This window comes from Marmota flaviventris, chromosome 18 (assembly GCF_047511675.1).
Source record: "Marmota flaviventris isolate mMarFla1 chromosome 18, mMarFla1.hap1, whole genome shotgun sequence".
In the NCBI taxonomy this organism is placed as follows: Eukaryota; Metazoa; Chordata; class Mammalia; order Rodentia; family Sciuridae; genus Marmota; species Marmota flaviventris.
Window position 1 is genome coordinate 33,948,763 of NC_092515.1, and position 12,968 is coordinate 33,961,730.

General features: G+C 34.5%; 1 protein-coding gene across 3 annotated transcripts in view; it reads left to right on the top strand.

The window, feature by feature from the left end:
* The window catches only part of Rbl2 (RB transcriptional corepressor like 2), a 56,718-nt gene that overhangs the window by 6,173 nt on the left and 37,577 nt on the right, over positions 1-12,968 (top strand). For all 3 annotated transcript variants that reach the window (XM_027939028.2, XM_027939026.3, XM_027939029.2), the window contains exons 4-8: positions 3,009-3,073; positions 7,394-7,522; positions 9,757-9,917; positions 10,240-10,304; positions 10,863-11,049. In XM_027939028.2, coding sequence (XP_027794829.2) covers positions 3,009-3,073; positions 7,394-7,522; positions 9,757-9,917; positions 10,240-10,304; positions 10,863-11,049 — 607 coding nt within the window. The remainder of the gene's footprint in view (positions 1-3,008; positions 3,074-7,393; positions 7,523-9,756; positions 9,918-10,239; positions 10,305-10,862; positions 11,050-12,968) is intronic.

The following is a 12,968-nucleotide window of genomic DNA, read 5'->3' on the forward strand; positions in this document are numbered from 1 at the left end:
AGTTTTCCCAAGCTATGAAGGATGTTTACAATAAGTACAAACTTTGGAAAATATGACAAACCACAATTTTTAAAAAAGTTTTTTAGTTGTAGATGGGCACAACACCTTTATTTTGTTTATTTACTTTTATGTGGTGCTGAGGATCGAACCCATGTGTCACATGCTAGGCAAGCACCCTACTGCTGAGCAACAACTCCAGCCCAGAAACCAGAGTTTTATATAGTTGACACTACAGATATGGAAGCAGCTGGTCTAGTTTGTTTGAAGTTTGGGAGTTTGACTATTTGCAAATTAAGTATTTTAAACTTTGGATACAATTTTTTAAAAATTAATTTTTTTATTTTTATGTGGTGCTGAGGATCAAACCCAGGGCCTTGTCTGTGCTAGGCGAGCGCTGTACTGCTGTGCCACAACCCTGGATACAAGTTTTATTTTGTGTTTCAGCAAGGCAAGTGTGATTATTTATAGAAAGATATAGAATATCTTTTTTCTTTGGAGTGTCTAGAAACTGATTTTATATTACACTTGTTTTGATATTTATTAGGATATATATACTACCTATTTTTATTTAAGAAAATTATAGCTGGCACTGTGGTGCCTGCCTGTAATCTCAGAAACTCTGGAGGCTGAGACAGGAGGATTACACATTCAAGCCTAGTCTTGGAAATTTAGTGAGACCCTGTCTCAAAATAAAGAAGTAAAAAGTACTCTGTCGTAGAGTACTCCTGGACCCAATCCCCAGTATCAGAAAAAAAAAAAGAAAGAAAAGAAAACTATAAAATTAATTTAAATTTTGTGTTTGGGGTACCACAATTGAAGCCAGGAGCATTCTACCACTGAGCTACATCCCCTGCCCTTTTATTTTCTATTTGCGTGTGTGTGTGAGTGAGTGAGAGAGTGATGCTGGGGATTGAACCCATGTCTTTGTGCATGCAAGACAAGCACTCTACCAATTGAGCTATATCCCAGCCCTTATTTTCTGTTTGAGTCAGAGTCTCACCAAGTTGCCCAGGCTGACCTTGAACCTGTGATCCTCCTGCCTCAGCCTCCTGAGTAAATGGGAATATAGGATTGTACCACCTTGTTTGGTTATTAAAAATTTTTATATCACTTTTTTTTTTTTTTTCTGGTGCTGGGTACTGAACCCAGGACCTTGCCCAGGCTCTACTAAGGTACTCTACCCTCCCCCAGTCCTATAGCACTCTATACTTTTTATTATCATTTTCTGCTTACAATAATACTAACAATGTACAGCATTTACTGAGCATTTATTATGGGGGCAGGGACTCTTCTAAAACATAAACAGATATCATTCAGTTAATCTTCATGACAAGCTTATGAGGTTGATATTATTGTTACAAATGGGGAAAATAAGCCTCTGGGAGGTAATTTGGCCAAGTTCACACAATTGATGAGTGTGAAGTTACTGTTGAAACTAAGGTAGTCTGATGCAGAATCCCTGTGCTTCACTATGACTGTATGCTACATCTCACACACATTATAATTTGAAAGTTTGTCATCGAGTATTTATTGAACACTTACCTAAAGGAAGTACTTTGTTAGATTTTATGTAGGACACAGATATTCACAAACAAAATCCCATAGTTTCTGTCTTTTGAGCATTTACAGTTTTGTCAAGGTGAGGAGGCAGATAAAAAGACTCCCATTTGTGTGATACATCTTATTACAAAAGTCACCAGAATGCAATAGATAGTAGAATATAGGATTCCTGAAGCAAAAATAAATCTGGATGAGTGACTCGGGTAAGGAATGGACTAAATAGAAATAGGTCTTAAAGGATGGGCAGGATTTTGACAGGTAAATTTGGAGAAAATGCATAGCCTTCTATGTGGAGGAAAAACAATAGACAGAAGCAGCAAAGCAAGAGGAAATTTGGCAGCAAGTAGGTTAGTCAAATTTTTTTCTGGGTTTTTAAGTTGCAAATCCAGAATTTAGAGCGGGTCGAATATTAAACTAAAAATTTTGAATTTTATCTTGATGGGCAATCAAAGCTAGAAATAATTTATCATGTGCTGTGGTAGGGAAGCTACTTTTAAAAGCAGATCACTGACTTTTAATTCTTGTCATGGAATTGCTGAATTAAGTACACAGTATTATATCCAAGTAGAATAAACTTTTGACAGATGGAGGACTAATGCCCAGGGAGAGAAATGTACCCAGCTAATGGTGGTACTAAAACTAAACCCAATCTCCTGATCATCTTCAGGGTATTTTGCTCTTCTTGACACCCTGTTATAATAAGGCTTTTGGGATGTAGAGATCATAGATATCTTGTCTAAACATTGGCAGAGGTTTTTGTAGGAAAGCCAGATTTAAAGCAGATCTGATCAGACAACTTGGCAAAATATAACAGGTACTCTCAATGAATGGAAGTGTAAGGGCTTGTAGGAAGGCCAGAATTTACCTTAACAAGATCTGTTTATGATTTGATGTAGTTGGGAATATTTTTAGAGAGATGTATTCTCAGCTATGAGAGTGGGGGGGCAGAGGACAGGTGACCTCCTGTAGGAGTCTTAAAGCAGCATTAGCTATGATAATGTTATAAAGATAATTACTGTTTTTCATTTTATTTTCTACCCTATGTATCTTTTTTTAAAATATTTTATTTTATTTTATTTTTGAGTTGTATTTGGACACAATAACTTTATTTTATTATGTGGTACTGAGGATCGAACCCAAGGCCTCGTATATGCTAGGCAAGCGCTCTGCCACTGAGCCACAATCCTAGTCCTGTATCTTGACCTCAAAACTTTAAACATTTTTTCAGATATTTTTCTTTCTGAGATGAGCTCTTTCCTTGGCTCCCAGTTATTTCCTCACAGTGTTTGGTTGGGGGTAGAATTTCTTACACATTTTCCCTGTGAAGCTGAATCTGATATTATCACTCCTCTAACTGTGGGTTTTGTTTCACACCTAATTTGTAGTCATTTGGGATGTCTTTTTCTAATTCTTATGTTGTCTCATGACCTTTTTTTCCTCCCCCAAAGGCGACAGCCCTGTACCGTGTCTGAAATTTTCCATTTTTGTTGGGTGCTTTTTATATATGCAAAAGGTAAGAAAAGAGTAATATTTATTTACCTATTAAGTAGCTTATTTAAATTTTCAGGTATTAATTTTATCAACCTGTAATATTTCTTAGGAAGAACAGATCCTCACTGAAAATTTTCTTAAGGATTTGAATCCCAGATTCTTTTTGTACCACCTTTTTTTTAAAAAAGGGTCTTTTGTAATTCTTTACACCATCCAAATCTTCTCTTATGAAATGGAGAATCCTTTAATTTTGTTCTTACTCAACATCTTTTGGACCCAAAGCTGTTCTTCTGAATTTAAAACTGAAAACACTTTCTATTATGAACTGTATTTTTCTTGACATGTCATTCAGCTGAGTGGGACTGACCAGCCTAGAGTAGTTCAAGTTATTATCTGCATCTTAATCAGCTAAATATACTTAACCAAATGTTATGTTAGGTTTATTTTCTCTCCCTTTCTTATCACCCCATTTCACTTATTCAAGATCTGCATTCACTGAATTATGTTTAGTCTTCTGTATTTCTACTTAGGAAATATTCTTAGATATCTAAAGGAAAAAAAAGAAAATATAACTGGTTAGTTACATAGCTTTTTTTATATTATGTGGCATATCTTTGCCTGTAAGATAGCCTAATAAAATATAAAGTTAAAAACAAAGTATCATAGAACTGGAAGGATTTTCACAGATAAGGTAATTCCCCTTTATCTGTGGAGAATACATTCTAAGACCTCTAAGTGGATGCTTGAACCCACACATGGTTCTGTATCTCATGTTCTTTTTTTAAATTGCTTTTATTTTTTTAAATACATTAGAGTGGAATGCATCACAATTCCTAGTACACATATAGAAAAACAATTTTATATAAAAGTATTTTCACACCAATTCATGTCTTCATACATGTACTTTGGATAATGATGTCCATCACATTCCATTATCATTACTAACCCCCTGCCCCTTCCCTACATGTTCTTTTTTTATACATACCAACATAAAGTCTAATTTGTAAATTAGGTATCATAAGAGATTAACAATAATAACATAATAAATTAAAACAATTATAGAATATAAGAGTTATGTGAATGTGGTCTCTCTCAAAATATCTATTGTACTTTAGATCTTAGCAACTTCAGCATACAATTTTTTTTTCCCTTAATAAGTCAAGAACTGTCACTTTTTTACTTAAAGGTAGCACTTTAGGGCTTCTCTGTGGCATATCTAGGTTGCTGGCATTACTACTTTTGCTCTTTGAGGTTATTATTAAGAAAAATGAGGGTGAACGAAAAACTGCTATACTGTGACAATGGATCTGATAACCAAGAAGACTACTAGTGGATGGATAGTGTGTACCGCATGGATACACTGGGTGGAGCAGTGAACAGCAAAACAGATTTCATTTTACTATTCAGAACAGTGCACAATTTAAAACTTACAAAGTGTTTATTTCTGGAACTTTTCTATTTAATATTTTCAGACTGTTGACTTAATATCTCAAATTGCAGACAGTGAAACCATGGATAAGGGGAGATTTTGTAGAAGAGATCCTCATTATTAGATCAGGTATCTCAACTTACTCACTTTAAAATTAGGCAACTGAGGCCCAGAGACTAGGTATTAGGAACAGAGCTAGAATTTGAACCCAGACCTCCTGGCTCTTGATTTCATGCTGAATATGAAAGCTTCTAGCAAGGATGTGTCATGCTATTTGTCTCTAGATGTGGTTTGTTTGGCTATAGCTGGTCTTCTCTAGTTAGGTGACAGATATCCTTACTTCCTTGAGCTGTGTGCTTGATACAAAAGAAGTCTGTCTTCTGTCAAATGTGAACGATATGCTGTGCATCAGTCTGGCAGCTTTCTGTAGTAGGATAAAGGTGACATGATCTGTGGTGTGAAATAAAGGGTTAGGAGTCTATAAACCATTTTTATAATAGCTGCAACAAGTTTTAGCTTGTGGGGCTGATATTATATATGATAGTAATCTTTTCAGATGATTGTATTGGGAAGGTATGTCTGATTTTCAGGAGTTTTATCTGTTTTGTACTTAGGAATAAATGTATTTGGTACCATAAAAACTATTAAAAAATATTTGTTGCCCTCACTTGATCAACTGAAGTGGTGTATTTTTTGTCACTTCAAATAACTCAGTGTTTGAATCTTATTAATTCAGTCTATAACATAAAAAAAGCTTGATCCAAAGCTTTGTCCTTTTATAATCCACCACTGTGGGTTTGTTGTTGTTGTTATTGTTGTTTGTTTTTGTTTAGGGTGTTTTGTTTGTTTTTGTTTTTTGAGACAAAGTCTGGCTATATTACCCAGGCTGTCCTTGAACTCACAATTTTCCTGCCTCAGCCTCCCAAGTAGCTGGGATTACAGGTGTGCACCCCACCCGCACTATGATCTTTTATGATGCAGGAGAATCTTTACTCAGAAATCAGCTTAATTAGTTTTCTTCGGTTCTTGATTTATTTGGTAGGATGATGGCCTCTATAGACACTTTTCCTGATGACTTTTTCCGCAGCATATGAGTATCCCAGACTCTCTCATTCCTGAACTAAGTAACTTTTTGCTTGCTATCTTTGTTGACTTCAAATGGTTAAGTACACACCAGTGGCCAGTTTGGGCTCGTCACACAAAGAGCTTTGTGGTCAGAAAACCAATTGGTACCACTTCCTATTTTTTTAGGAAATCTCAAATCTTCTCATTCTTGATAAATTAGCCAAGTCTATGGGTTAAACAGCTTTCCAACTAGCTGTTATCTTTCTTGATTGAAATATAAAGTATCTCACAAGGTGAGATTTATTTATAAGGTCAGGGTATGGAATAGAAAGTATGTCACATTGAAACAGACCTAGAATTTAAATTAGAAGACGATCTTCAGGGGCATTTCAGCTTTTTGTCATAAATTACAGTACTAGTGTTTTTTCTTCCTGTGGCAAGTACATGTGAGTGGCAAGTTTAGACTTGTCAGTGTGATGGGCTTTGTAGCTTGAAACCAGTATATGCCACTTCCTGTTTTATATATGAGGAATTAAGTCTAATATTAAAACTCTGTAAAGCCAAGAAAGTTCATTTGGATATATCAGTATAGAATTTAATTCATTAATGATCATTTGCCATATGACACCAGAATATTTTTTTCTTTTTAATTCATTTAAGTTGAATTGTTGAATGTTTCCATTTGTATGAAAAAAGAACCATATATCCTGATATGCTGAGGTAAGTGGTAACTTTCTTTGGGAGAAAGGAGAGAAAACCTGAAATGAAGCTCAGTGTGTATACATGCATGCATTTGGGTAGGTATTAAGTATGGAAATGCTGAGGTTTGGAAATAGTTCTCCAGATAGATTAGGCATTTACATTGAATTTATCTGATATTAAAAGAAGGTAAAATCAATATGAAGCATATAAAGACAGTATTTGACCAAAAAAGGAACAGAATTTAAGTTGCTTAAAAAAAAAAAAACCAAACTACTAGAAATATTTCTTAATTTATGAGAATAATAAAACAATTTAACAGCCTCTATAATTTGCTTTTAGTATTAGACTTAAGCAGCACTGCTGGAAGGACACACTTCTGTAGTTTAGGTTTAAGTTTCTTATGTGTTTGTTACCAAGCACCAACAGTTACCTTGGATAGTAACTCTGTAATTTAAATATCTTTGAGTCCCTGTCGCATTAATTTCTATAAGTTTCTATCATGTAGAAAAGTATTAAAAATGTTATATTGGAGTTCTGATGGTTTTAAAGTATGTACATGAGAAATTGATTATGAGTCATAATTTCTAAATAATATCCAAGTCAAATTGTTTCTTACAGTTTGAGGTAATTTATAAATTCTCCTTTTTTCTTTTTCTTTTTGGTACTGGGAGTTGAATCCAGGAGTGCTTTATCACTGAGCCATATTGCCAGCCCTTTTTATTATTTATTTTCAAAAAGGGTCTCCTTAAGTTACTTAGGGCCTTGCTAAATTGCTGAAGCTGGTCATTTGCCACCTCACCCAAGTGCCACTATGCTCAGCCTATAATTCTTTTCAGAAATTTCAAAATCTAATGATAATACTAAGATTTAGTTAGCTACTAAGTATTTAGTAAGTACTTATTTAATGAATACTGAATGAATGCATGGCATTTTTAGTAAGGTTTTTGTTTGCATTTAACACTGGGAAATTTATTAAAATATATGAGTAATGTCTCAAAATGTGAACTTCCCAAAACACTTAATATAATTCTTGAGTCAACTTTGTATGATGTTGTATAGTGTCATTAAAATAAAGGAATAAATTATTTTTTTAAATATTGTAAAGTTGATGCTAACTTAATTCCATAACTGTCTATAATCCTGTAGGTAATTTCCCCATGATTAGTGATGATTTGGTCAATTCTTATCACCTTCTTCTGTGTGCTTTGGACTTAGTTTATGGAAATGCCCTTCAGTGCTCTAATCGTAAAGAACTAGTGAATCCTAATTTTAAAGGTAAGTGTTTATTTAAAAGATTCTTGGGCAACCCAGATTTCTACATTATGTTTATTACTCTTAGAGGTTGTATACATAATACAGATTTTCCAGCATCAGAGACCTATTTGAAAAAACTTCCATCATCATAGTTATCCAGGACATATCCAGGGGTCAAAGCTCTCTTGACATTTTTTATTTTGGAGATATCACAGAGTTTCAAGTCTTTAAGTGATAACTTTAGAAGTTTCTGAAATATGTACTCAACAAGGAGAAGGCATTTAGAAATTCAGAGTAACAGAAGATTACCCATGTTAAATATCATATGTTATATATTTATTTGTCATATAAAAATATTAAAATATATATATTTATTGCACAGTTTTATAAAAAGAAAGAAACTCAGCAAAGATGACATTAAAGCTGGTATTATTTTCAACATTGGCAAGGGTTTATACCTCACACACTCTGTAGAGGTGAAAAAGGATTTACTGTTAGAATCTTCTTTCCAATTTTTTGCTATATAAGAGTAGTTATGGTTCTAAAATAAGTAAAATGAGCTAGGCACAGTGGCACATACCTATAATTCCAGTGACTTAATAGGATTATAAGTTTGAGGCCAGCCTCAGTAATTCAGTAAGGTCCTGTCTCAAAATAAAATTTTAAAAAGGGCTGGGGGGTATAGTTCAGAGATATAGCTCTCCTGTGTTCAATCCATAGTACCTAACCCACTAATTATTTTGACAATGCATTTAGTGTGCTTTAATTTACATAATTTCTATGAAATCGCAGTTCAGAATCCAAATTGTAATTTGTAAAGTATATATTAAAAAGTATTTATGTAACTAATATATAAGCTACTTTTAGTTGAATAATACCATAGTAGGATTCTAGAGAGTTATTGTCAATTTTGGAGTGGTTACAGATACAGTTTTACCTTGTCTATCAGGAGCAGAGATTTTTAAAATTAGTACAGTTACTTACTTCAGTTGCTCCTGATGTTCCTTGTATAGGTTGAGCATTCCTAATCTGAAAATACAAAATCTGAAGTGATCTGAAATCTGACACTTTCAGAGTTCAGACATGATGATCAAAAAGTTTCAGATTTAGGGCTGGTAGATACAGAACTTCCCTACCATGTACAAGGCCCTGATTTTGATCTCCTGCACTAACAAAAATAAAAAGTAAATTCAGATTTTGGAGCGTTTCAGATTTTACATTTTTTGGATCAGGGATACTTGTCTGGTAACATCTATGCAGATTTTCTAAAATCCAGAAGATTTCAAAATCTAAAACACTTCCAAGCATTTTGGAAAAGGAATAGTCAACCTACATTCTTTGTTTTTTTTTCAACTTAGTTGTAAGTGGACACAATCTTTATTTCATTTCATTTTTATGTGGTGCTGAGGATAGAACCCAGGGCTTCACACATGCTAGGCGAGCGTTCTACCACTGAGCCACACAACTCCAGTCCCTCAACCTACATTCTTTTTTGTCCTTTCTCTCATTCTTCGTTTTTTTTTTTTTTTTAGTTGTAGGTGGACAGAATACCTTTATTTTATTTATTTATATGTGATGCTGAGGATTGAACCCATGGCCTCATACATGCTAGGCAATTGCTCTACCACTGAGCCATAACCCCAGCCCGTCTCATTCTTTCTTAACTCCCTTTTTTCTTTCTTTCTCTCCTTACCTCTTCCTCCCTCCTTTCCTTTCTTTCCTTCACCCCCTACCCCTCATGCTGGGCATTGAACCAGGGCCTGCCTCTGTGCTCCATCCCAGAACTATACCCATAGCTCATTTTTATATTTTTTTAATGGTTGCTTCCCCCATTGTTTTCTTTTAATCTTTTATTTTTCTTTAACTTCTTTTTTTGCTCTTGTGCTGAGCCTACAACAAGAATAAACTAAATTAATATGATAAATAATCTAATTAAATCTAAGTATATAATCCTTGAACTGTAATTTTTTTTTGAAGTGGTGTTTCTTGTTTGAATGTAAGCTTATTTGCAAAGTTGTATTTTTTTTTTTTTAGGTCTTAGAGCAATAAATTAATTTTTAATCATATCCGAATAGATGATCAAATAAAATCTTTTAAGTTGTGATATACTTTTTTAGAGTTGAATTCGGAACATATACACTGTTAACTGTACATTCATATGCTATTCAGATCTTGATTAGATTCTGCATTTTGGCTTATTAAAATTTAATTTATTGAGTACTGATATCTTCATTTTATTATTTCTTTCATCACAGGCCTATGTGAAGATTTTCACACTAAGGATTTTAAACCTTCCTCTGACCCACCTTGTGTCATTGAGAAACTCTGTTCCTTACATGATGGTCTTGTTTTGGAAGCAAAGGGAATAAAGGAACATTTCTGGAAGCCCTATATTAGGAAACTTTATGAGAAAAAGGTTTGTAAGTAAAAAGAAATAACAAGAAATTATTTTCTAGAGAAAGACTTGATTTCGTATGATGATTTATCTACCTACCTACTTATTTTTGGAACCAGGGATTGAATTCAGGGGTGCTCGACCCACTGAGCCACATCCCCAGCCCTATTTTATATTTTATTTAGAGACAGGGTTTCACTGAGTTACTCAGCACCTCACCTTTGCTGAGGCTGGCTTTAAATTCGTGATTCTCCTGTCTCAGCCTCCTGAGCCACTGGAATTACAGGAGTGTGCCACCGTGCCTGACTCATATAATAATTTAAAATCTCTTCTTTCATCATAGCTCCTCAAGGGAAAAGAAGAAAATCTTACAGGGTTTTTGGAACCTGGGAACTTTGGAGAGAGTTTGTGAGTACATCTGTTAAAATGTTTTAATATTTTAAATTGTGTACTTAGGAAACCTCAAAGTTTAATGTTTTTATTGTTTTGTACTCTGGGAATTTAAAATGTTTTATGAGAGAATATAGGAAGCAATAAAAATTCTGTTTTTAAATTTAGTGAAAATTGTTTTTTGAATGATTAGTCACATCACGCTTTTGCAACTTTATGGGTGAAAAGTGACAATGTGGAAATATTGAGGTTTTCAGAGGTTCCTATAACAGCTGGGAAAGATAGCTATGCTTTTCAACAGGAGTTGCATCTACCAGGCAGATTGGTACAGGGTATACACTATGAAACACTATCAGTGAGATACACTCCCTGTGCAGTGGATGCACATAGTGTAGCAATCTTATGTTTTATTCTCTTCAGTTTTTATAAACAATGATCTCAAATGAAATTTAACTTTCAAAAATTATTAGAACTTTTAGTAAATAAAAAATGAAATAATTAAGTGGCCTGAAACATTAACTGAAATGGCAGTTCTTTGAGAGAGAACATTTTGTTGTTTTTTCTTTTTCCATACAGTAAAGCCATCAATAAGGCCTATGAGGAGTATGTTTTATCTGTTGGGAATTTAGATGAAAGAATATTTCTTGGAGAGGATGCTGAAGAGGAAATTGGGACTCTCTCAAGGTGCCTGAACTCTGGTTCAGGAACAGAGAGTGCTGAAAGAGTACAGATGAAAAACATTTTGCAACAGCATTTTGACAAGGTGAGTGGAGTCATCTCGAGAGTACAAAATACGGGTGCAGATAAGCTGAGGGTTCTATTTTATTTTTGTAGTTCTCTGTGTTTTATTTGTTTACTGAATGAAAAAAATAGTTCCATCCTACTTCTCTCAATTAAAAGTTATCTTGTTAATTTACTTTTGGTTAACATCAACTTTGAAAGGTTTTAGTTAGGTCTAAGCAAAAGAGAATTTATTGTAAATTAAAACAAAAGTATCATGCTGATAATTTTTGGTTTTGAAAAGATGGGCCAATAGTATACAGCCTATGCATGTGATGAACATAGTAGGGATTTATAAAATGTTAATAATTAATCTGAATTGGGGTCTTCATTAAAGAAACTGGAGAAACAAACTCTATTATTTAAGAAAATTCTATTAAAATGAGTTTCAGCATCGTGTGGTATTACTTAGACTGATAGACTGAGTTTCCCCTCCCTTTAAGTGAGTTGCTTCAGATTTGAGACTTATCTGCCTTTTTTATTTCTAAAGGTATTTTATATACCATATTGTATCTTGGACATTGGAAAATATATCTGAACAAAATAACCATGAATATGTTGTTTTAAAGAAGCTTATAGCTAGAGTAGGGAGATGGACCTCAGATAACCAAAGAGTTAAATATATGTTGAATTATAGTATATGAAGAAAAATTAAATAGATTAGTAATACAAAGTATTGGGGGTAGGGGAGAATGGATGTGCAGATGGAGGTACTATAGATAAGGTAAGAAAAAGTGTTTGAGGAGGTAATATTAGCAGAGACCTAAATAAGTGAGGAAGCAAGTCATGGAAATAGCTGCAGAAATAAGTGTGAAGCTAAGAGAATAGCAGGCGCAAGGCTCTGAAGTAGAAACTCCATGTCATTTCTGAACAGTGAGAATATTAGTGCATAAGGAATGGAGTTAGGGAGGGGAAGAGGGATAAGGAGTAAAGGGAGGGAGGAGCAAGGGATAGCTGGGATCATGCAGGCTCTGGAGGCCTTTGTAGGAACTTTTCTTTTGCACTGATGGAAATGAAAGATTTTAAGAGGTGTTTTTGAGGAGTGACCCCTGCTATGTGATCTGATTGGCCTTTTTAAAGGTCTTGTGGGGAAGTGGGGTCAGTGGCAAGGGTGAAAGTAGGCAGTTAAGAGGCTGTTGATTATCACTATTCTAGTGATAATTCATGGATGATACTTTGATGGAGAGAGATGGCCGTATTTGGGTCACATTTTGGAGATGCCACAGGATTTATTGACATTTTGGATTAAGATGTGACAGATGAAAAATGACAATAGGGTGAGTGATATAAAAGCTAACGTCCTTACAAACGCCTGTGTGGTCTTAAGTGACCTGGCCCTGTTATCATTCTGAATTCATCTCCTATTTCTTTCCTCCTCACCCATTCCACTATGCCACATTAACTTCCTTTTTCATTTTTCAGATATGCCATGCATGCTGTCTACTCAAAGCCTTTGGCCTTGCTGTTTCCTTTGCCTAAAACATGTTTCTTCAGATGTTCACGTGGCTTACTTCCTCACTACATTCTGATCTCTGATAACTTGATTACTATGTAAAATAATAACCACCAGCGTCCTCCAACCCTCAGGACTTCCTTTCTCCCGTACTCTGCTATTGATGTCATTTCAGTATTTATTGCTAGCAGTAAATAAGTAGATAGGTGGGTAGGTTGATAGAAAGAATTGTTATCTATCTCCTTGTACTAGAGCACAAGTTTCATGAGGGATGTTACCTTATTGTTTGCAGTGTTCAACATATAATAGGCATTCCAAATATATTTATGGTTAACATTTATTGAAAGGGAAGAACAGATCTTGGGGGTGGATCAAAAGTTAGGGTTACGGCTGGGAGGCTGGGGATGTAGCTCAGAGGCAAAGCTTGCCTAGCATGTGTAAGACCCTGG